This window comes from Zosterops lateralis (genome assembly GCF_965231275.1).
Source record: "Zosterops lateralis genome assembly, chromosome: 6".
NCBI classification, from domain to species: domain Eukaryota; kingdom Metazoa; phylum Chordata; class Aves; order Passeriformes; family Zosteropidae; genus Zosterops; species Zosterops lateralis.
This window is the reverse complement of record NC_139761.1, coordinates 35,378,962-35,404,998: the sequence shown is the minus strand read 5'-3', so window position 1 is coordinate 35,404,998 and position 26,037 is coordinate 35,378,962. Positions and strand designations below refer to the sequence as shown.

Below are 26,037 nucleotides of genomic sequence, written 5' to 3'. Positions count from 1 at the left end.
GCAATATTGAGTCTTAATTCTCTCTCTAAGAGTTCGCCTCTCCACTTGATTTATTCTTTCTACCTACTTTTGGTGCATTATCCTTCCATTCTCTATTGTTTCCTTCAAGTACTACCAGTCACAACCAGTGCAACACAGAAAAACAAGTTTAGCAGAGACAAAACCAGAGCACAGGCCATCCCACAAAAACTCAGTCTGTCACAATTTTATGCAGGTTTGGGCCAAAGGTATGATGTGCTCCCTGAAACCCTAAGGTATCTCTTGAGTGGGAAGAGAGCACCATTGATGCTAAATACACTATGAATAACTTAAGCACCATCTTCATTGCGGAAAATGGAGGTTTCATTCTTGCAGGCAGAAAGGAAAACTTCTTATAACTCAAAATGTTTGAAGTGCTTTCCAGTAAAAATACTTTTTAAAAAATCATTAGCAAAGTAAATCACCTTTCCTACTAAGAGGACCAAGATAAAAAGCACTTGGGCTCCTCTTTCCAAACAGATGCTCTCCTGTTATTAAAAAATGTGCGTTTAATCACTGTTTTTCCACACAAAACTTTCCATATTCAAGCCAATGGTTGGACTATCTTTGGCATACAAGCGGACAACAGTAGTGCCATTATTGTAGCTCTGTTTTTCTTCACATAGAAAAATGTAATAAACAGAGCTCCAGTTAATTTTACTATTTAGAGCCCGGGGGGGGCAGTGAAAGTGACAAGAACCCAGTGCTGCCAAGGTTTTGTGACATTTTGCCCAAGTTAATGAATGAGCTAATTCATATGTAGCAATAAGCAATGTTTAACAAAACTGGGTGGATCTGCTGATGAGGAAAATCTAATCATAGTACCAGTGAATGAAATATTCCCTTTATTTGCAGCATCACACCAGAACAGCTCCTGCTGCCAGTCAGGCCAACAAGCAGAGGAGAATTGGGCCTGCAAACAGAGGTTGTTAAACATTCTCCAAAGCCCTCCAGTTCTGGTCTCCTTGCTAAAACCTCCAACTAATGCAAGACGTAAGGAAAAAATGTGAAATGGTAAGAGAACCAACATGGAAAATTCTTAATATACAATGGCCACAACACCTATTTTCATCAAAAGCTGACATGGTAGAGAACAGAAGTGACACCTCCCGCACTAAACTCTGAGAAGACTCTGGTACACAAAACCATTTCCATCTAGAGCTCAAAAACATAATATCAGAAACATTTCCTTGACTTCTATCCCACAGAACCATATTTTCACAAAAACAAAGTATGAATGAAATTGGACTTGATGTGCTTTCTCTCTCAAACAAGAAATAGATCTGATTAGTTCATTAATGTGTTCTTTGACCTATTCCACTTATTCTACTCCCAATTAAACCACTACAATATCTTGTCATTTCTTCTTGTATATACTGCAAGTATGTTTCACTTTACCTTCAGAGGCCCTTAATTAAAGGTCCAAAGTATAATTTCCAAACTTTAATGCAAGATAATATTAATGAGCTCCATTAATACTTAAGGAAAGTAAAGTACAGAGAGGTGACATATAATTTAAATTAACACCTTTTCCCTCCCTCACCACCGCAAAAGACATGTAGCCTTTGAAGTAAAATATTGAACATATTCAAGAATTAGAATGCAATTCTTATTTAAGCAGATCTGTGCACTTCAGTGTCTGGTTAACTGGTTACTTTCCACTTTCTTGATTTCAGTTAACTTTGGAGAGACAAGGAAAAATAAAATACAATACAACAGCAGCAGGGATAAAGCAAAAAGAATAAAAGTAATTGCTGCCCCTTGAATGTGGTGTAACAGTTTCTCATGAAAAAAGAGAAACATGCTTCAAAATGTCTTAGGATGTAAAACATGGAGTTTTTTAATGGAACCCTATTTGTGTATTTTCATGGTCCCACACGTGTAACTCTATTTATTAAACTGAATCCTCCCACTCAAATTTACTGCAGAGCCTCCTGAAATAAGTTCATAATTCCCTGAAGTGATCTTTTAATAATTGGGATAGAATAAGCATTTAGTTGAAGTTCTATTACAAAACAAAAACCCACAGTTTCATGCACATTTCATCCAATTCCATCCAAACTATTTTATCTTAATATTAAGGTTCAAGATTGCATCTGAAATAGCCAGAAGCTGCCTCCTGGACTAAGTCAGGCTGGCAGCTCCATGCTGCTCCACCACTTCATTTTGGTTTGTTTCTAGTGAACAAAACAAGCCCATGGCTAAAATTAAATCCTAGGCAGAAAGAAAATGCTCATATTCAGCATTTTGCCCAAAACAACATGCAAAAGTAAATCAACAAACAGTGCAAATACTCCAAGACCATCACTTAAAATGCTGACAACAAATACAAAGCAAATGGCATGAGAAAAATGCTAGGGGGATAAAAGAGGACCATTTCCAAAAATGCAAGGCACTAAGTACTACAGCTAGAATAGCGTAATCTTACCCTCTAGCTGAACCTTCCCTTTTTATCTCTGTATTCTAAATTTGCACTAGTTGCTTTGCTAAAAATATACTTTCAAGTTGTCATAGCTATTGGTCCTGGCTCGTCGTCTTTCTGCCTCTGAGAACAGTTAAAGTAATAGATCACTGCAATTAGATTTTTATGGGTGCAAGAGACAGTTTGTTTCAGTCACAAACAGGAACAGAGAAATTATGAGCCAGAGAGGGAAGAAAATGAAAGTAGTTAAAATAAGACAACTGCTAGGGAAATAAGAAGGAAAAAAAAAAAAAAGCTATATGTTTATCACCAAAACCTCTACCTACAAAGAGGTATTCAATACATGAGAGCTCAGGACAATTTTACACTTGGGCTAAGGCCATACGTGAAATGCAAACCAATGAATTCATGCACACATTATTTGAATAGGAAGATTTAAGGTACATAAGATATATCAGAAAGGGTATCATACATACATCTGTATATAATCTTTTAACATATCTCCTATATTGTGCACGTTAGGCTATACCATATAGCCAGGATAAAACAAGGGTTGTTTGCTCTTTCTCGTGACTTTTAAGCACATAAGTATTTGTCTGTATATATATAAATGCATCCATATATATACCTAAAAATACAAACACAAAAACAGTTATTTGAGGCTTTACCTACATACCACATTACACATATTTCCCTGTTTGTAACTTTGCACATTGCCTACTAATCTGAATCTCTAATCTAAAGAAATCTTACCTATTACTTCAAGACAAATAATGGAAAGAAAGAACAAACCACAAAGTATCCAAAAGTCCTTTTTCCAGGTGAATGACCTCCACCTGACTCTAAAAACGCATTTCTGCCACTGGTATGACCGCCTTATTTGCACATACACAACAATACAAGTCAGCTTCTGAAGTCCTACAGGAACTAACTGCTTGCAATTTTACACTAATGCCTTCGATCATTAATCATTCATATTGTCTAACTGATGCAGAAATCAAACCCACAGACCCCAGCTTTACCACAAGACTTCCCTAACAGCTACAGTCAAAGTCAGTAGCATTAGCTTTGTCCAAGGACACTGACACGTGTCAAACTTCAGCAGCACAAACTGTTTGCTATTGCATGAATAAAGGGTGTTTGAAGGTATTTAATATATAAATACATACATATTTAGGAGGTATTTTATGTATTATTACCTACTCAAGGTAATCTGAAGAAGGTATATATAAAGCTAGAGAGAATTCTTGGCACTCTGTGTCTCCTTCTCTACTTTTGCAAAATACTATTTCATACAGGCCTCTTCGAAAACATGCCTACAGCTATGTGAAACCATGTGGCTTCCTGGGCCTCACTACTCTCTGCAGTGACTGCTCCAGGACTCCACTTTTCTAAGAATTAGAAACCACCCTCTAACTCCAAAATTGCTTATATCCATCACAAATTTATCAAAATTTGTGCCACACCAGTACTAGCTTTTGCTCAGCTAAATACATCACCTGTTTTTAGTCCATGCTGTGCAACCAGAACATGTTTTCTGAAGACAGGAGATGACAAAAGAGAAGACTGTACCATGACCAAGAAGAGGCCATTATCACTGGCCTTTTACATAATAGTGCTGACACCTATCCCTGCCCTGGAAATATTTCTCCAAGACACTCTGGGATTTGTGATTTTCATTGCCATTGCTCATAACTGGACTATGACTTCCCTGTGACTTACCACTATGCTCTGGTCTCTCTGCTGCTCCTACTTGACAGGTTTGTTGAACATGGCAATTGCCAGCTCTATCCCCCACTGTACACCCTTATCTCTCTCTGTAAAACTAGATTTAATGCCCCTACTGTGACTACTATCCCCAGGATTTTACTGTATGAGGTATAGAAAGGAGAATTGGTGAATGCTACCTGTTATTATAGGAAATGCCAAGAGGGAATCCCCTAGATAAAAAATTGCCAGCTGTCATAATTACAGCCACAATTTAACCAGTAGCCCCCTTGCACAGAGGCCTTTCCCCTTCTCTATGCAACACCCTATACAGTCAAAGCTGTTGACACAATAAACCAGCTGAATAGAGAAATTAGCAAGGTTTCAAGAAACGGCCAGTTTCTGCTTACAAGCAAGGAACACGAGTATTTGCAGTGATAAATTCATTTAAACCTCCTTCTCAATGTGCAATACAGAAGTGCAGAGTTAAAGTTCCCTTGTTGCCTAACCTATGTGCCAACACATTTTGGTAACAAGACTAGGTTTAAGTTAATTTTCCAGCAGTAACAATGCTAATTTGGAGATTATTTATCAAAAATTGCGCGTATTTCAGTTCCCGAAGTCCCATTACATACTCTCAAATTCAGTCCTAGTTTAATCGTGGCTAACTGCTTTTAGTTTGGAAACAGAGTTCAAAAAAAAAAAAATCAGGAAATGTTAAGAGTAAGATGACTTAAATTTCCATAAAGTAATCCCTAAAGACGGTACAGAAAAATCCTTGGGTAATACCTGAAGTCTGAAGGTCTGCAGTGTTATCAACTCACACATTATCATCATCAATTTACAGTTTTATGTTAAAAAAACAGTTACAAAACAGAAGCAACTGTGTGAATAACTCAGATTTCATGCACAAAGATGAGAAGGTTCAGAAGGCTTTTACCTGTGACAGAATCCTAAAATATAACACAAGAGACTCAAATAAAAAGAATACCAAAATTATTCAGCAGTTAAAATACATTTTAAGTTCTGCTGCCTCATAAAAACAGCATGAAACCTCAAAGGGGCTAGGAAGCCTCAAAAAATTATACAGACTGCTTTCTTCTAATAAAAAATAAGCTGTATGCATGAAATCCATCTCACTTTAAAACACCTCTGTTTTTTCTTTCTTTACAAGAAGTCTCATTTGGACTGTACCCTTATGAGGCCCATCTGCTTTTGGTTGCTTAGACAGTGTCCTATTGAGATGGTTTTTCATAGCACCACTCAAGAGCAATCAAACTGCAGTCTCGGTTTTCTGACTAGCTCAAAATACCAGCACTATATTTTTAATATGAACTGTTAATTTAACAACAGTCTCTTCCCTCATCATTCTGCTTTGTGGTCCATACAGTTTTTGGATGCATGTGCCTGCCTTCACAAATGCTTCTTCTCTCATTTCCTGCCCAATCAGCATATTCGGCCAGGTCTGACAGCAACACTCCTGCTACTGAACATGATTGGAACACTGGAATTTGCCTGGAGAAAATCTGCAAATGTCAGGCTGCTTTTTTTTTTTTTTTTTTAATTATTCCAATTCAGATCTTAAATCAGCATTTAAAAAGACACTAAGGCTGCCAAGTGCTGAAGGTAGCAAACAACTCGGATTTTTCTGAAAGCGTCTTGCGGCAGCTGCAAGTTTGTGTTACATTACTTAGAGCAGTAATTGCCTTTGGAAATTAGATTTTCCTGCTTGTTCAAAAGATTTACTATGAGTAATCACAAAAATTCAAAATTTAACTCACTAAGTGCTGACATTAGCAAGCAGATATAGAGGATGTGTGTGGCAAAAAATAAGCAGAAATGGAAATCTATCAGATAATGCAAATCATTTCTTTGACAGTACACTTTGATGTCCCTCAGAACAAACATGCTCCAGTGGTTCTAAAATTCTCTAAACAGCACAGTTTGCAAACTCTTCCCTGTCACAGATCTCTCTCAGGAACAAGTACACCTTGCTGTCCAATTTAGATATTAATTTCTGCATTATCATCCTTCTTGTTATATTCCCCAACAACTCCTCCTTATTTTCAGTTCTTATTTAGTCAAGCTCTAAATATTTTGATTTTTCTTACAGTGACATGACAATTTTCCACTATCCTTTACCTAAGAAAATTTGATTTGCCAAATTATTTGATAATAGGTCACTTAATAGGTTTGGTGTCAGAAGGTGTCCGTGAACCATTTGCCTTTCAAGACTCTCTGCAGAAGAGCAATTTTCAGATGTGGATTATTGTAACGATGAGCCAAAGGGCCCCTGAGACACAGTCACCAGCACTTGTAGTCACCAGCACTTGCAAGAAAGACTAATCAAGGGCGGCTGGATTTCAAGGGAATGTGACCAGCATTTAAAATCAATTCATATTTTTTGTTACTATTTGCTAGTAGAGGTTCTTCTCCTCTCACTAGCTTTTATTGCATTTTTTGCCTTCCATGCTGCAGCACTCACACAATGCTCGAAGACTCAAGTGAGGATGGGGATGTCACTCCCTGCTCCTATGAAAAGTAGGGTAGCCATTTCAAACAACCTTTTTAAGCACTGTGCACCACTCTTCCAGTAGTAATCCCACAAAAAAAAATCCATCAGCATCTTCTCCAGATGCCAGACTTAGTGTGCTCGCAGAGTACTTGAATAGCAATGCAGTATCTGCAGCACCCCTTACACCTCCATTGGGTACCATTGCACACATGGATAAATGACAGCCTACCCTTCCTGCAGCACCACCTGTAGCCCTGTGAGAGCCCAGAGCTTAGAACTGAGATGCACAGAGAGATGAGAGGACACACCAGCCCAAGGAGTGGAATACAGTTTGCTTAACTATAAATGTCTATCCCATGACAGAAGTACCTGACAGCCTAGGTCACTGGAGACCTGGTCAATACAGCTCATGTAGTTTGTGGTCCAATTCATCTTAACAAGGGTAGGGAGAGGCAAATCATACCCTAAACACAGCTTACTGTAACAAATGCATCTGCACTATTTAATTCACACACATATGTCATCCAAAACAGTGGAGCAACATTGAGTATCTTGGATTAAAAAATTAACGTGCCTCACAAAACAATAAATATCATCCCCTGAAAGGTTAACACTGAAGGCAGAAGAAAATAAGAATTTTCTCATTGAGACTCTCTGCTGTAGTAATCAAAGCAGCTAGAATCCATTTGCTTCCAGGAGACCATAGAGAATATCATGAAGTAATTTGAGCCAAAATAAATTAGTTTATTTTGTTCTGCATGGTCAAAACCCATGCCACTCAGTTTTACCTACCTAAATAAAGAGCACAGCCTGTTCCAGGCTATTCTCCATAAACAAAACAGAGAGAGGTATTTCCAAAGGACACTCAATGCCACCTAGGATCTGGTTTGTCCTCTAAATGTGTCTACCTTTCATTAGTGACTAAAAGAAAACCAGACTACAACCAAACTGTTGGCACAAGAATTTCAAACCAACCCCAGAGGCTCTCAGTAAAGACAGTATTCACAATTTGAGGTTCTACTTTCAGGGCTTTCCTCCCCCAAAACCCACAAACATGACAGTTATGATAAGTAACAAAACAGTTCACACAGCAGGATTTACTGTGGTTCCACTATCAGAGCCCACTCTAATTAGAATAATATATTATTCTTCCTAAGGGGGATCAACAATTGGACCTTGGGATCCCTGCTCTGAGAAGCAAACCTTTCCTTCTAATGTGACACAATACCAACCCTGAACTGCAGGGCATTCTGGCAGATTGTGTTCAGTATTTCAGGGAGTCCAGTGCAGTATTTTCCTCTTTTATTACTGGCAATCAAGCCATTTGGAAGGAAATGAGAGTTGAAGAGCTAAAAATTCATTCAGAGAGAGGAGAGGTAATCAAAAGAATAATAGTCTTGTCTCAGATTTTGCATATGATTTTTCAACATTAAGGAACATAAAATTGATGTGTAATACATCTAACTAATATCAAAATTTCAAATAATACCAAATGCTAATATCTAAAACAATGTAAATTACATTTAGAAACTCAATCACCAATGAAAATTTACCCTGAAATATAGGTAATATCAACATTTTTTAATTCATAAAGCAACTGAAACACTCAGCAAAAACCCCTGACAGACATGTTAGCTTGAAACTGATGATACAGAATACACGACTACTGCATAATGCATGGGGTATGGTATTCTAAAAGACAACTACGTATTTTGACAGGTGACTGTATTATGAAGGGCTGATAATACTGATATCAGAGGAAAACCAGTAAGGAGAGATGAATCAAATAGTACGAGTATACTCCCCATTCCTACCACAGAACTTACAAGCTCTATTCTACATGACCATAATGGAACACTGAAAGGCAAAGAAATGGAGAAATCCTAAAGTAGAAATGCCACGAGATGAATAGAGGAACATAAATAAAACAATGTTTTCAAGAACAGGTAAGTGGATACTATGCAGAGTTACAGATTTAATGCCCTAATTCCAGATCACACAACCAGACATTTCTTTCATACCCTGTATCTACTTCAGCCTACTGGGGTGATGGACCTCTCAGCAAACAGGTTGGAAAAAAATAATCTGACTAACCGACTAGTGCTACTTCCAAATTAGCATCCAAAGTGTGTTCATAACACATTCAAAACAAACAAGCCTACACATTACCCAGAATTTTTTCCCATGCTAACAATTCCAGATTCCAAACCAAATACACAACAACTAAACCAAAATTATGGATATCAAAAAGTAACACTTTAAACAGCTCATGCTCCATACAAAACCTAAATTATTTTCTCAGCATATGAAAGTCATCAAGATTGCAGTCAGGCAAGCAGAAAACATAACCATGGACCTCCAACACATTTCAGTCATTTTACCCGGGATCACACTACACAAGGAAACTTGATCTGAGCTAGCACTGTAGCTCTTAAATTCACAGAATGGTAGCTTATATAAGCTATGCAAGAAATTTCTGTCAGAAGCGTACAGCACTTCAGCATACTACATAAGAAATACTTTGCAGGCTAAATAAAATATATTTACATTATTTCATTAAACTACAAAAAAACTAAATTTCAAAGATGAAGGATACACCTACCCCAGAATAAAACAATGCCTTTGCAAATGGGTCAATAGATAGATTTCCTTCATCTTTTATGCTCCCTCCAAAGTACTTCAGAATAAGACATTTTATCATGGTGAAAGAATGCTCTTTAAAATTATACACTGTTGTTGTTTCACCTTTGTCTAATTCATTTTTCCCTAGTGCTTGAGAAAATACTCTTTTTTTTAATTTAAGCAAGACACGGGAAGTAAGAACAATGACCTACAAAGAATCAAACTGCTAATTACAGAACAAGAAACACAATATGAATATAGGGAAAGAAGTACCAAAAGACTGCTGTACGGAGGATGCTTTGTGCTTAGTATGATAACATTTGGAAGATATGTACATTTATTTTAGCTTGCTGTGGTAAACTTGAGTGATTACCTAAAGTCATATGACAAAAAGTTAAATTTCAAGTAATTAGTTTGTCATCAAATATTTCATACTAACAAGCTCAAGTGCTTCCACTGGACAGAATTCAACTTCCAAGCTCTCAAATGCTATAGTTTGAAACACCTACTTTCCTGAAAACTCTTTCAGCTACGCATCCAAGCGGTCTGAAATATACCTCTGAATTCAAAAGGGGCATGGGATTCTTTCCCGAGCCAACTACATAGAAAAGGGATTTTTGCATGTAGCTCCAAATCCTTACCTTTCTGTAGACTATCATATTTGGAGAAGTCTCCTCTGGGTCAGCAGTTTCCGCACTACTCGAATCAGTGGGTGCTTGGGCCATGTTTGCCTCTCGTCACTCAGACTGCAAGGACAGGAACAAAAGTCAACATCACTCCAGGCTGCAATGGAGCATGGTAAGGACATGCAACTGCCTCCTAGGCAGACAGACAAGGATGGTACAGAGGGAATCACACTCCAGGCTTCACCCCATGCAGGATTTTATCGCACTGTGTCAGAACTGACTGGTTTACAGGATAATGCCCCAAAAACAAGGACCATGAAGTCACACACAGCTATGGTTTGAGTCATCCCATACACACATTTCTCCCACAGTTCTGAAGTTTTATCATAAGCCCTCATTCAGCAGAAGAATATCCAATTAGTACTTCACACACTTCCTTTCCTTGCTATGTAGCACCAACAGCTTTGACTTTTCTAGAAGTTTTGAGGTACCTGCAAAGAAAAAGCCAAGGCAGCTGCTGTGAGGCAGAGTGAAATCCCACTGTAAGCGGTGGGTGCAGCAGACTGTCAGGCACATTGATGGCTCTCACTTGCAGACACTCCAGCTCCTTCCAGCTCTCCACAACCCCAGAGCAGCAGCCAAGAAGCAGGGAGGCACAGCTGTTTGTTCAGAGTAAACAGCTTCCCTCACCTCTTCTCATGACACAGCCAGGAAGAAGCAACAGGACACAGGCAGACAACCATACACCACACATAATACTCCTTATCTTCTGGAAGCACAGAACTGGAACTGCTGCCTCATCTCCTCCAGGTCATGCCAGCCTTGAGGCAAGAGCATTATTTTAAAAATACAAAAAAAAAAAAAAAAAAAAAAAAAAAAAAAAAAAAAAAAAAAGGCGGGCCTGGTGCAGAGAAGGCACTTTAAGTTCTAAATCATATGCTATATTTTAAGTTTTTCTTCCACTAGCACATTTGACAAGTTACATTTAAATTAGAGGCTGCAGTGGAGCCGTGTGGTGACCTTTCCTAACCTAAGAAGTAACATTGCCTTGTACAGACATTGGCATTAGAATTGTCTGACAAGTTCAATTTCCTTAACATTGAAAGTACTGAAATATCCCATCTCACCATATTTCATTAAAAACTGAGAACAAAAAAATCTATGTTCACACAAGCATAACCCATGCATTAATTTCTAAATCACAGTTCACCACTAAACTGTCTCCCTTATTTAAGGAAAAAAGATACCTTCCTATTCCTTCCTTTACCCACTTTCGCATTGCCACAGGCAACAAAGTGCCCCAGCATATAATACACATACATAGCATACAATTATATGTATAATGCAGCCCTGAGCCATTCTAGCTGTCAATTATCAGCTCCCAAGGACAAGTCAAGAGCCTAGAATCAGACAAGCTCAGACCATATCCCAGATCTGTCCTTTCTCAGCAGTGAAAAGGCTACTGCGGTAACATGGCTAACCCATCACTAGAGTGAGAAGCAGCTGAGATACCTCCTTTAAGAAAACATAAAAGAAACCAAGGTTAAATAATCTATATCAATCCATAGTCATTAATTTTTTTTCTTTTATAAGGTATGCGTGCACACACACAAATGCACATGTACATGTATATACCAATTTCAGTAATATACAAATTCAGTAATACAGTTCAAGGTCAAGTTAAACAATGTATATATAGATCACCCTTTAAAGGCATGTTCAGACCAATTTAGACACTATTTTATATTTAAAGGACATAAATTTGTTTTAACCCCTATTAAACCTCATGTCTTCCTAGAAGCCCAAACACTACACTGTTGTACCAGGTTGCAAGACAAAAAGGAATTTGAATAAATTCTCTAAGCGAAATTATTAGATGCAAAAAAAATTAAACAGCACAAACAATGAAAGGTAAAGCATTTTTTAATTTTAGCACTTCAAATATTTACAGGAATGTGCATTTTCACAATACTTCTTGGTCATGATTTCAAGGCACTGAAGAATTAAGCTCTAGGTTATCATCACTCAATTTAATGGAGTAGGATCTGGGTAACTTATGTAACTTTCTGAAGGCAATTACAAAGCAGAGTTCAAAGCATATGTCAAGTCACACAAATTTCAGCTTCACCTGCAGTATATAAAGACCACATTCACCACTTACATTATGTGAGATTTTATATGCATGCTTTAAAATAAAACAATTGCAACTAACTTTCAATTCAGAAATGCTCTTAAAAGAACTAAACTACAATTTCTAACCAAAAAGCCCTCTGCAGCATTACTTAGCTGTGCTTCACTCATTGCATTATTCACTTTGAACGTCCACATTTACAAATTCTGTTTTTCTTGTTATACTGTCAGCTCACTTGATCTTTTCTGGTGCTTCCATATTTTCCCCCATAGCATTTTTCTTGAAGCTTTTCATCTACTCCAGTGAAACAAGACAATAACATCATGCACGCTGTTCACAGTGACATTGAGAGAGCCGGTTAACCCTGAAGAACTACGTAAGCCTAACATGTAGATCTACGTAACATCGACATAAGGTAATCAATACAAGTGAACCAATCTGTTGTTGAGGTTCAGGAATTTGCAAAAGTGACTCCCACAAGTGCCCAGCATCTGCTGCTGGATTTCAGTCAGGAGCAGGAGCAGGAGCAGGGCCACCTTTGCAGGAGCAACAGCAGGACAGACATTTCAGAGAACAAGGCTGGAGACAAGGCAGGATTGAGGTGCAGTGTGAAGCAGAGACAAGTGTGGGCATCCCTTCCACACAGCCCAGGCACTTCTGCTGCTGGGATGAGCCTTAGCAGGCCAAGCCAGGGCCCCTGAGGTATTGTGAAGACTCTGACCATGGTCCAAGTTTTTTCTCTTTCCTTTATACCCTTTTTAAAAGCATAGAATTCTTTCTCATTGTATTCTACAAGGAAAAAAAAACAAAGTACAGATAAAATAAGACAGTGATATGACACAGGGATGTTCTTGGCTCTTCAAGATCAAAGCACAGCAATGCTGGGTCCCATGGATTCTGCTACACCTGTTCTTTTTAACACATGGGAGCTGAATGGAGATCAGCACCCAGCAATGCAGGACTGCTTCACAGAACCACAGAATGGTTGGTGTTGGAAGAGACCACTGAAGGTCATCTGGTCCAGCCTTCCTGCTCACACAGGGTCCTCTACAGCACATTACTCAGGACTGAGTACAGATGGCTTTTGAATATCTCCAGTGAGAGAGACTCCACAACCACCATGGGCACCTGTTCCAGTGCGCACTCACCCGCACAGTAAAGTTCTTCCTTATGTTCAGGTGAAGCTTCCAGTGCATAAGTTCCTGCCCATTGCCTCTTGTCCTGTTTCTCTGGCACCTCAGAGAAGAGCCTGGCTCCATCCTCTTGGTACTCTCCCTTCAGATACTTAAATACATCGATGAGGTCCCCTCTCAGGTGTCTCTTCTTGAGGCTGAACAGGACCAGCTCTCCCAGCCTTTCCTCACAAAACAGATGGTCCAGCCCCCTCATCATCTTTGTAGCCCTTCGCTGGAGACAATCCAGGAGCTCCATGTCCATCTTCTACTGAGGAGCCCAGGACTGGACACAGCACTCCAGATTTGGCCTCACCAAGGCTGAGTAGAGGGGCAGGATCATCTCCCTCAACCTGCTGGCAATGCTCTTCTTAATGCATCCCAAGATTCCATTGTCCTTCTTGGTCACAAGGGCACTGCTCGTTCATGGACAGCTTGTCCACCAGCATCTCCAGATCTTTCTCCAGAGAGCTACCTGCTGCAAACACAAATGAGACTGCCCATGGTCAAAGTACAGCTTTTTTTTATCCTACTACTATGTTAACATGCTGCATTTACAACCCTTTAATTAACATAATTGCATGTGAAAGTCCACATCTGATTTGCACAGTCTTCTCTTAAGAAACAAACCAAAAATACCTACACAATTTTTTCCTCACTGTCAACCCAGTCTACTCCAGATGCAAGCAGGAAGTCAACCCTGCAATACTACATAGACTACAGAAAATACTACATAGAAAACAGAATTTGCCCTCTGAACTTCTCTCTAAGCACATGTTTGTGATGCATCAGCCAGAGGTGATTCCAGCTTAGCCTTATAAAGAAATTTCAGCTACGCTTAGCTGAGAAGAGTGAAAACAAAGATTTTATGTCAGGGTTTGTTTTTTTTTTTAATTAAGCCTCCAGCTAAATTAAGACAGCCTCCAGCTAAGAACCTCACCAATTACCATCTGAAGAGTACTGTCAGCTCCTCCCTCCTCTGGGCTGTTTGCTGTATTATCAGGGCTAACTCAACCCAGCCTGCAGCCACACACCAGAAATCTAAATCCAAATGCATGTCTTCAAAAAAAAATAAATGGTCTCTAAATTTTAACTTTCATGTTCAAAGATGCTGTTTTCCCCCAGCTGTTTTTCTGACAATAGCCATGCTTGCAGCAATCTGGACTCCTCAGCAGCAAAAGTGATAAAAATTGAAAACCGTTTGTGCTAGCCATTCTCTCACTCTGCCACACACAAGGAGAAAATCAGCAGTCTTCAACTTCTTGCTTATGGATAAGATGGCCTATTAAGCCTTTGAAAAATATTACCAAAAATATGCTAAAAAGAGAGGGTACATTCTCCTCTCACTGATTTTTTGCTTTTTATGTTTTATTCTTTATTATAGAACACTTCTGCTTTTCCCCTAAGAAACATAAGCACACTGGATTAGATAGGCAGCTGCTGACAAAATGCACTGAATTACAGTAAGAGTTCTCTCTCTTGCTCTTATCTGATCAGGCACCTCACTCTCCCAAAAACCAGAAGCTTCAAAGAGATAAGGCTTCCATATGTCATGAAAGGATGAGTGAAGTTTAAGGTGGAATAACCAAAATAAAATATGCTCTGAAAATCAAGAAAATATTTTTTCCAGTTTATATTTTTAGAGTTTCTCATACAGAAATGTAATTAGAAAATTTCAAAGAAAACCACCTTTACATATTTTACTTACATACTGTCAGCATTTAATCTCTGTGTATGTGTAAGTTCAATGAAAGCATCTGAGCAGTAAATTAAGAGATTCCCCTTAGTGTTCTCAAACACCTTGAACGTTGGCAGAAAAGACCATTTGAAACAAGACTGCTGTAAGAAGCCTCTTACAGACACAAAACCCCATGTGTTTCATAGAAATTAGTACATTTAGGAGTCCTTATAGACTCTGGGGTTTATACATAGTAGAGAAAGAAATAAGTACATTAGAAGAAAGCCTGCAAAACAAACTATTTCTTGAAAATATCACCTGGATTTAACAAACAAATACAAGGCCATATTTCAACTCCTATCCTACATCATAATAAATAAATTGTAAACTTACTACGCAAAAATTGTAGTGCAAAACATTTCTTGCACATGTGAGATAAAATAAGGTAGCTTTTTAAAATAGAGAAAAACTGAATCACAGAAAAACGAATGAGTTAAATGAATTCCCATGGAGATATATATCAGGACTGCTCAGCTGAAATATAATTTTGGACGATAGAAGTGAAAATTACCTTTTTGCTATGTAATTAATATATTTCAAGAGCAGCTTATAATTGGCATGTAGTGTTAATATCAAATCATGAGAGATTTAGTGCTTTAGCAGACAATCATAGAGTAAATTACAATTTCATGTCATTAATACCTAGTTAATTTTTTTTCTAATTAGTGAAATATAACTAGACTACATGACTTTTCACATGCCTGAGAAATCATATAACCACATGCCGTACTGAATTCATAATTTCCTAATAGGAAAAATCTCTACCTAATCTGCTAGAATTTAGATCACATAGGTCATTATTAAGGTGACAGGAGGGAAGAGATGGAAGGAAAAATCACTTATGCTGACTTCAATTAATCTCTATTAATATTAAGCTGATATTTTACTTCCATTACCAAATCCCTCTAAAATTGCTCTGGGAAGAAACTTGTCTTCATGTTCTTTTTCTAGTTAATTATTACTTCATTAAACCAGGACTTGGGCATGCCATACAAGTTGTGTCTACCAGAAGGCAATATACAGCCTATCATGAAGCTGATCCTGTTGACCAAGGTGAAAACAATAGCCAGAGGTCACTCCCCAGGCTCTACCTAGGATATCCTCTGCTTTTCACTGGTGTACCTCAGTCCAAGCACTTTATAATTCACCTCTACTCCTCCTTCAGAAGTAAATCTGCAAAATTAGTGAAATAGCTTTCCAAAGAGGAATAGATATAACACCCATCTGAACCAAAACCAGGAAGACTGGAGCTGAGATCAAAACTCCACCATCTTCACCATTCCTTTCTGGGAAACACTGGAGCTACACATGGCACATCACCATCATGCCCAACGGGTCAAGACTACGCACGTATGTCCTCCCCTGAGCCTGATGAGGAGGACATAAGGGCTACACACAGGGAATCAGCAGTGACTGAGCAAAGGTCTGGCCCCACCCTAGATACCATGGCACTGCTCCCCTGCATGGAGGGGCAGAGAAGAAAAATGGATTTCAACCAGTGAAGTATATAGCTCCCAAAGCACCTAAAAATCCTTTGTTTTGGACATCAAAATATAACTGATGTTACTCCTACTAGGAAAATAGTTTCCCAGTAGAAGATCATCCCAGACCTTCTGCCCTCCTTGCAAGTGCTGAGCATTGCAGTACTATCAACAATACTCCGTCTGTTGCCTTTTTTAAGGAACCAAGTATAAACACTTCCAGCAGCTGCACTTAATGTCCAGATTTTTGCCAAACAAATTCCTCTTTGTTTTTGGGAAAGCAGTTTTGTTCACACTGGGAGAATTCAAGGGCTCTAAAGGACCCCAATCCTCCTCTTTCTGAGGTACAAGTTCACAGGGAGCCCCACGTTGAAGCACAGGACCTCAACACTTTTCTCACTGTACAAGTGGCAGGATGAAGGATGGGCACACATCTAGGCCAGGGAATGAGCCAAGACTCTTTTGCCTCACTCTGACAGAGCAGGAAGAGAGGACCTGGTTCCAGGACACTCCCTTTTTCTTCTTTTTAAGGAAACTGGGATCCTCATGAAGACTGCGATTTCCCATTTCTACTACTCTTATAGACATTTCTTAAAGATGAAATGCCCTTCCATAACTAAGTCTTCTCCTGTGGAAAACTTTCCTCAAAACATCCTACAGGTATGTTTTTCCTCAAAACATCCAACATTTCCACAGAGTACTAGGGCAGGGAGAAAGCTCTGAGCTCCTGATTCACCCACAAGTGTTTAATTGCTAGTTTGCTCCCAGATTCTCTTTTGTAGAGCTCCAAATCTAAGCAGACACATATTTGGGACACACAGCTCTCCACCATCAGCACTTTTTCTCAAGAATCAGCATGGATCGTCTTACAAAGGGTTAGGGTTTCTACTTCTTATCCATGTCTGCATCAGTTTCCCTAATAGGTTCTGCAACACCATACAGCTTCCCAACATGTCCCAAGTTCTACAATGCATAACCTCATCCTTCTGGTGGGCTGCAGGAAAATCTCACTTTTTTTTTAACACCGTGCTTGAAAAAAAAACCCATCCACAACAATCACTGTAACTTCAGGCCACAAAGGTACCAGCTGAAGGCCAGAAGTCTGAGACCCCTCTAGCCGAGAATATGCAGTATGAACACAACCATCTTTTAAACCAAACTAGCTCACAGACATGAGTCAATCCAAGTTACTTGGCTTCCTGCAGATAGACACAAGTTTAAACTCAGCACCTGAGTAATCTAATAGGTAGGTATCTGTAATTACTTCTCACCAATCACTTGCTGTTCTCAATCATGTATGTTGGTTAATTAAAAAAGTAAATATTAATGGTTTAGTGGTCTAAGCAGAATATTGCTAACCAGGGATCACTAAGGCCCCATACCACCTCCAAAAAGGGTGCTCTCCATGGTCTTGAGCAATTTTCTCTCCATCTGTGACACCTGTGGTAGTGGTCACGCTGTCACTGTCTAACAGACAACACTCTGTTGGACACTTCCAGTTGTTCCATTTCTGTGAGACACTGGCGATCTGCCTCAGTCACCCAGTAGGTGATCAGACTGCTTCTTGATAACCCATAGAAGAGGATTACTTTCCTCCCCTTTCCCCAGCTTGCCACACACTCCATTTTGATTTTATGTATTTCTAAATCTGCAGATATTCTTAGATATTCTAGAATGCCAAAAATGCTGCTGGTTCTGGATGTTACATCCAGGAAACATAGGGGTGGAAGTCAATATAAAGTAATTTTTGGCATCTGACTTTGACTAGGTCCTGACTTCCCAAGATAACCAGAATGAAAAATGAAATAGAGGTAGTGAGTATCGACATATGAATTGCTGGTTAACTAGGCAATTTTTTTGCTCTGTGAAATTAATTATTAAAATGGACACTTGCATACTAAATTTACTTTTAATGGACCAGAATGATGTTATACCAGGAAGAAACTGCCTCCAATACATCTATCCCTCTTCCAAAGAATTCAGAAAAAAAAAAATGCAGTGTTCACTGGTAATCAATCTCCCTTCCAATAAAATAATACTGCTGTGAGCACAAGGCCTCTTGGAAAGGCTCTGAGCCAACATGCTGTTACCAAGGATAGCTACAAAGAATGTGATAGCAAGTATATGCTGAATATTTAACTAAAGCAAGTGTCAGTGCTATATAAATTTAGAAGTGCAAAGAGATAGCTATAGCTCAACTTTGAACTTCATGTGAATTGGTGATCCCGAACTACAGCAGTAATTATTCAGCACTATTGGCCTGCAAGGAGTAGCAGTTACAAAGCTGAAGCTGTATTTTGTTGTTTTGCAACAATGCCAACTTATTGTCCAGAATCATTCCCTGTGGAAAATAGGCAACTGTACTGATAATACAGAGCTTGAGGGTAGACTTCTAATCCATTCTCCAATATAAATCTTCTACTGGATCAGTTAAGGTGTGCTAAGAGCATCCTTTTCTTTGAAGCTGGTCCATCAAATACACCATCCCTGAAAGTGCTTTGCCTTTATGTACCATAAAAAATATTAATTGCAACTACAGTAAGCTACTTCTGGGGCATGGGCTGCACTTTGTATTTTACATTGTATCCAATAAGCTGAAAACAACTGAAGAAAATTGGTTCAAATATAAAACTGAACGAGAAGATGCACAAAATAATGGATGCTCTAATACAGAATGACAAGAAAATATTAAATTAAAAAAAAAATGAAACAAACAAAATATAGGCCACAGTGCTTGCTAGATTCCAAATTCAGATTTATTCCACCTAAACTTCCTGTTCCCAATAGAGCTTGCTGAAATGAAGCTCCCTTCAAGCAATCTTGTGCAAGTTGATAGACCAATCTAGCCCCGCATTGATCAGCAACGGCATAATCTCATTTAAAATGCCCCAAAGTGCTGAGAGTTCTTGCCAGTTTTTCATTCTCAAGAGGATGGAAAATCGCAAGTACCCTGCAATCAAATAAAATGGGAAATTTGCTACCCAAAAGCACAGATGTCCTTGAAGATATGGCACCATGAAATACCCTCGGTGCAAATGAACACAACTGGTTGCATCCCACCTACCTCAAGGACATGATGCAAAATACTATGATTTCACTGCTCTGCTGTTTATCATGAGAGCACACAGCCTTTTCAGATGCAAATTACACACAAATCGCTTCGGTAATTGCAACGTAAAAAGCACTTAAGCCACTTCTGAATTAGCTAGCTCAAGTCCACACACCGCACATCCACACAGTTCAGCAAAGCCTACAAATCCCACTGCTGTGGTTCATTTAACCTGAACTTCACAATATAGGCTACATACACTATAAATACTAATATACTTGACTACTGCTACTGTTATACTACAACATTCCTATAAAGACAGTTGGTTTAATTGAGCTAATACATGTCTCTGCCAGATTGCTCTTACACAGATGAACACAATCTAAAAGTAGTTGCTCCTCTGTGACACAGGAAAATAGCATTTTTTTTATTTTATTTTATTATTTTATCTGTTACAAAATGATGAATTAAATCACAATGAAATTAAGTAACTTCCCACATTCACACAACAAATGACAGAGAAATAAATTGGACATCTAAACCCTGACTTTCAAGCCATTAGTTATCATTTGCTCAACACACATCCCCACAGCATAGCAGGCCTGTAGTATGAGGATTTTTAACTACCCCATGAACCTTTCACTGCAAATGCCAGGTCTTATAAGCACAATTAAAAAGATGAAATATTGTCCTTTACCACCAGGATAATGTTTATAGTGTGTAACTGAAGATTCCTGCAAAAGTGCAGCACTAATTCCTCCTCACTGCCTCATGGTGCCCACCACCCCTGTGCAGGCAAAGGGCAGTACCTGTGCTGCTGTGTCTAGGAACACACAGCTGTTTCCAGAATGACAATGCAGAGCTCCTGGGTTTTCAGAGTGTCAGAACCTTATTGCTCACTGAAATTTTAGTCTTCTCCTCCTTCCTTCTCTCCACATTCTTTGCCACCCGCCACAGAGATGTTAAAAAATAGTATGAGATCTGATGCAACATAAGTGGGTAGCAGCAGTCTCTCTTGACTCCACAATCTTTATAGAGCTTGACAACCAACAAGAAAAACACAAATTAGCTCCTCTTCACAGATAGAGCGCAACAACAGAAATTAGCTCATTCCTCAGTCACCACAATATGCTGGAAACACTAACTGAATTAATAATGGAAACACCTTTTCATGGTAAAATTTATATAGATTAAGAAAACACTGTGGATATGCTGCCCTGATTTTTCAGCCTTCTGATGCTTTCATTCTTGGACTGGAGTTCCTCATGCATTGTAACATAAAGTAGATTGTTTTGCTATTCCTCTCTGTGATGAACTCTTGGCTTGGCCAGTGGGGTCGGAGAGGTGTTAACCTCATCCTCCAATCACTGGTCAAAGTCTAAACCCTATTTAAACCTCAAACCAAAATAAATTTTCTCTTTCTTTCTCATCCAACAACCTGACAGGTGAGTGTGGTTCTTTCGTGTCCTCTAGCAACATGGATACACTAACACTAATATCATCCTTTATAAACCTTAAAAGCCACTCTATTACTGAGGGAAAGTTGCAATCAAAGAGTTTAGAACTCTCCATGATACATCTATTATTATCTTTTCAAAGATATAAAGATACACCAAATTTTTCAAACTACTCTAGCCACCTCTAAACCCCAATAAATCCACTACCACCAAAACGCAAGCATTGCTCTCACAGTCACCAGATAGAAAGTTAAAAGATTAAGAATGGAGGCAGAAATTGAAGGAAAAAAAAAGATTTAGAGATGTAGGATCATAATAATTCAATTCAGAAAATGAAGACATGTGCAACTATATGTAAGTGCTCAAAGACACAAAGAGGAAATTTTGTAGCCTGAGGAAGTCAGATGTGTAACCCCACAGGAACAAAGCAACTGACCAGATGCTTCTGAAAAAAAACATCACCACCTACAGCCACACAGAAGTTTCTAAAATTTGCTTGGCAGCACAGCTCTGGTCATCTTGTCTCATGCAGATGGAGCTGCAAGTGAACAGGGTTAAATGTACTATTACGCCTTCAGTAATAGCACAGAGCCACCATGCTGCTTGATACTTCACAAAGAAGAGTGCTATCTTACACCACACTGGGGACAGCAGGTCAAAGTCTGACGTGAAGGAACACCCTTCCAAATCATCAACATCATTATCTTATTCTACACAGGTTTTCTTTGTAATTATAATGCCATGGTGTGAATTGACATAAATAATAGAGCCATGAAGATGTTGAGAAGAGACCCAGGAGGAAACAGGAGCAGTTCAGTTCTGGCAATTAAGTGCAATATTTGTTACCTAAAACAGCCCAGGGCTGCTCAGTCAAATGGACCTGTCTGTTCCTACAGTCTCCCCTCTAGAGAGGAAGGTGTGCTTCCAGAAACTGAAGCTCTATGTAAGGAGCACAAACAATGCAATAACTTATCATAAGAGCAAAACTGTATTCTTGTAACATTGGGCATGGGAAGAGCAGTTCACCCTTTTTCAGCTGCCACCGTACAACTGGAGCATTTGATTGAGATATCAAAGGTATACCCAGCCAAACCCCAGCGTAAATTATCCCTAGTTCTTGAAAAGCTGAAGACTCCTATCGTTATCGAGGAAAGAAAAGAATCATCACCCCACAACACCCTTGTATTTCTGTTAAGAAGCCTGAGCCATGGCACTGCAAGATCCTGAAGTTTCACCACAGGCTAACACAGCATCCCAACGTACCATGTTGAAATAACACACTGCAGCTATTTTCTCTTCCTGCTACTCCACATATATTAGCTTCTTCTCTTTCCCTGCCATCTGTTAGTTTGCTGCAGTCTGCTGGGACAGAACTGCCCTCTCCTTTTCTCCCCTTCTTGCCTGCTCTAATGGACGACAACAAAGCCTAGCATTTCCTGTCCATACATTCAGCTTTCCTCAGGTGCCTCAGAAGCATTAACAGAGTTACTGCCATGAATGAAAAGTGCTCTGCTCACCTCTGCTGTACCAGCGTGCTCACCAGAATTACATGCTAGACACTGAAACATCTCCTAAGTGGTTGACAAGGAGATAACTACTGCTTTAAGAGGACACACCTTTTCCTCTTATCCACGGGCATCATTGATTAAAACGGGTATCTGTACTACCTGCATCACAGGAACTGTCAGAGAGAAACTAAGGTAAGCAGCATCGACAATTACTCTCTGCAGCAACCTACTGCAACTTTTCTTAGAAGGAGAGGGTAGCAAGGAAAAAAGCCAGAAAAATCAGGTAAAGAGCAATCTTCTATTACCATAGACCTCAGTAAAGGATGCATAGCAAATCACTGTTTTTTCCCTCTAATACTATTCAGAATGGGAAAAAGAGCTATCTAATCCATCACACTTGTAGCCAGTTAGGAATGAAACTGGGATGTTTGTTATCAATTGCTTTATCAGTCAGGTCATTAGAAAAAGGAACAGCTCATCTAAAAATAAAGTCAATATTGGCTGAGTCTAAACAGTTTCTTCACCATTTCACACACACATTCAAGCAATCAACAGTATTACTCTTAACAATATGCCCCCCAGTCAATAACTGCTCTTCAATATCTGACCTCTTTTTAAAGCAGATTTATAAGGAAGTATAGTAAAAGTGTTCCAAATCAGCTGGTGAGAAAGTATTATAGATCATAACTCCACAGTAAACAATTCCTAGTTCTTCTGATCTGGAAGATTAGAATAAATCTGGCATTACAAAAAAAAACATTATATCAAATATACTTCTACTCAAAAATCCCGCACTAACAGTTCATAAAGCACTTCCTCCAGAAACACAGAGGAAAAGTAGCATTCTTTGAGGTGGAAAACCACTAATATCTGCTGCAACACACCAACACAAAGGTGAGTTCTACAGTATGACTTTACTGATCAAAGACAGATTTCCCTGCTTTCCAATCCCTACACACTGGCAGCCGGCAAATAAAATTCAATCAAGAGCGAATTACAGGCATCTTTCATTTCAGGAAAGCATCACGTAGCACACAGGCTACAACTGGGATGCAGTTCTGCCAAATCCCTTTTGGGTCGGCTGAAGGAAGCCCTGACTTACCCAGGCCGTCCCAGGGAGGGCCGACAGGACGTCAAGCTCAGAGCCACAGGCGTTGTCAGCTCCTGGGAGCGGCAGCCCTGGTCCTGTTGTGTCTGCAGCGTAGCAAGGGCAGCGTGCTGTTATTTATACAAAAAACAGCATCTTCCCCAGGAAAAAAAAAAAAAAAACCCACACTTGAAGCTTCTTACTGGCCCTGCAACACATTCCTATACTTATGCCATCGCATTTGGTGACTAAGAAGATGCTTTCAGTGTCACAGGAGATTAAGATTCTGGGAGGAGAGTGCCTGGCAGCTTTACTCTCACACACCAATCTGTCTTCATGCAAACGCACTTCGCCGGCGGATGGAAGTGTATTATCGCAACACGCTACCGAAGCCAAACAGTTCCCAAGTTTTCCCACAGGGCATCAGCTCCCCCTTCAAGCTCTACCCCAGCACTTGTTCCCCTCGTCCTTTCCCCGACAAGACCTGCTGTCTCGGCACCACAACTTGTCCTGTGTCCCCGCCGAGCTCCGGCTCCCCTAGCAGCTGCCGGAACACGGCGGGGCGTGGGCACCCCGGACAGCGCCCGGGCACCGCCTGGGACCCGAGCCCGGCCCCTTCCCCGGGACCCCGCAGGACGGAGGGCGAGCCGCAGCCGAGGCGCTCCCGGGGGTCCGCACGGCCCGAGCACAGCACGGCCTGCCCCCGGCCGGGCACCGCACACACACCACGGAACACACGGGCACGGCACGCCCTGCACCTGGCACCTGTCACCTGTCACCTGTCCGCTACTGCCGGCGGGGAGAGAACTCCCACCCCGGGACCGGCACCGGGATTCAGCCCAGTGACAACCGCTGGCCGCACAGATACGGATAAACAGGAAAAAGCCGGCGAGAAGAGCAGCCCGCTCCCATTACCTTGGCAATCGCGCCGCCGCCGTCCCCCGCCGCCCCTTCGCCTCTCCTCAGAGACGGGGAAGCGCCCACAGCATGGCGTGAGCCTGCGGGCGGGGCCGCCGGTCAGCCCGGGGCTCCTCGGCGCGCCTCTTCCAAAAACCTCCCGCTCTCCTCAGCGCCCCTCCGGCTGCGGCGGGGACGGCGGCCGGGGCGAGTGAGTCGCCAGCAGAGCGCCGCGGGCACACCGCGCTCCGCCCGGGCCGGCCCCTCGCTGCTGCCGCCCCCCGACCCTCCGCCGAGCCCGCGCCGGGCGGGCGGGGCGGGGACGGCCACAGCCCCGGCCCCAGCCCCAGCCCCGGCCCCGGCCCCGGCCCCGCCGCCGCAGCGCCCGCCCCCGCCCGGCCCCGGCGCCGCTTTCCCCCGGTGCCGAGCCGGCCGCCCTTCGGCGGTGAGGCGGGGGAACTTCAGCCCCCGCGTCCCGCCGCCCCGCACGCTGCTGGGGCACTCGGCGCAGAAGAAAGGCATGGAGCCGAAGGCAAGCCTTGTACATCTCTCTTGCAATCTTGTTTATGTATTGAGTCGCACAGTTAAAGTGTTTGGCAAAAGTCCTCCATCTGAAACGGGGAAAGCCTCATCTCTTGGTCACATTCCTCCAATAGCCAGGATTCTCTAACTAAAACTTAGGCTCTGCACACCATCATCGATATTTAACAGGCACCACAACTCCAACAAAACAGCTTGGAGGCCCAGCTCTTCTAGACAGACCTGTCCCATGGGCAAAAGACATTGCTGTTGGCTGGGATGAGTTTCCACGAATTAACTTCATGGGCAAAGTAGCTTGCATACTTCTTAAGGGTATTATCCACCGATTTCTCTATTGGATGAGATTTTTATTCCTTTTTCTGCAGAAAGCAAGCTAAGCCCACCTTGCCCCACACTGCCTGTCGGGTCTGAGAGCCGTGTGTTGGGAGCACTAGGGTGGACCATTGACAGGAGGCAGCCATGCCCATCTCTGTGCTAACGTTTGTGACTTTCCAAGGTTTGGTTCCCACACATCAGAGTCATTATTACTGTTGAAACTCTTCACAATGAGGCTGTCAGCTGAACAGAGGAAAGGCTTCCTTTACCAACCTGTGTAGCCTGCCTTAAAAGTCCTTGTTGCGGTTTGAAAGCAAAATGAGTGAGAGGCTCCAAGTCAGAGATACAATTTAATAAGAACAAAGGTAAAAAGGTAAAAATGAAATGAAATGAAATGAAATAAATGCAATAACACAAAGGACCACTGACAGAGTCAGAATACAACCTGAGCAGGGTGGTGGAAGCAGTCCAGGTGAGGTGCTCTTCCTGAAGCAGTGATCCTGTAGAAAGGTCTGGGAGCTCTGGTCCTCTGCGAATCCAGCAGGTAAGGGCTGCTTGCACTGTCCCACATACCAGCTTATATCCAGGTGAGAATGCTTGGCTCCTCCCCCTGGGCGGAGCATCTCACAATGGGATGATGAGTTGTGAAGTGGGTCCTTGATGGCCCATTAACAGAGAGAGCTCCTGGAGGGAGTTACCTGTGACTCATGGGCCAGGCGTTAATGGGCCATTAGCAGAAGACACCCCAAAGG

The 26,037-nt window shown here is 41.0% G+C and overlaps 1 protein-coding gene across 5 annotated transcripts in view; it reads right to left on the bottom strand.

Annotated features, from left to right (window-relative positions):
- The window catches only part of RGS6 (regulator of G protein signaling 6), a 257,977-nt gene extending 233,506 nt beyond the window's left edge, over positions 1 to 24,471 (bottom strand). For 2 of the 5 annotated variants that reach the window (XM_083864332.1, XM_083864334.1), the window contains exon 1: positions 9,926 to 9,994. Coding sequence is in view for 2 of the 5 variants with exons in the window: in XM_083864330.1 (XP_083720456.1) it covers positions 9,926 to 10,009 (84 nt within the window). In the remaining 3 variants the exon portion in view is untranslated. Of the gene's footprint in view, positions 1 to 9,925; positions 10,031 to 23,548; positions 23,844 to 24,448 lie in introns of those variants that run through there. The other 3 variants (XM_083864330.1, XM_083864331.1, XM_083864333.1) reach the window with 3 other exon arrangements.
- Positions 24,472 to 26,037: the final 1,566 nt, after the last annotated feature.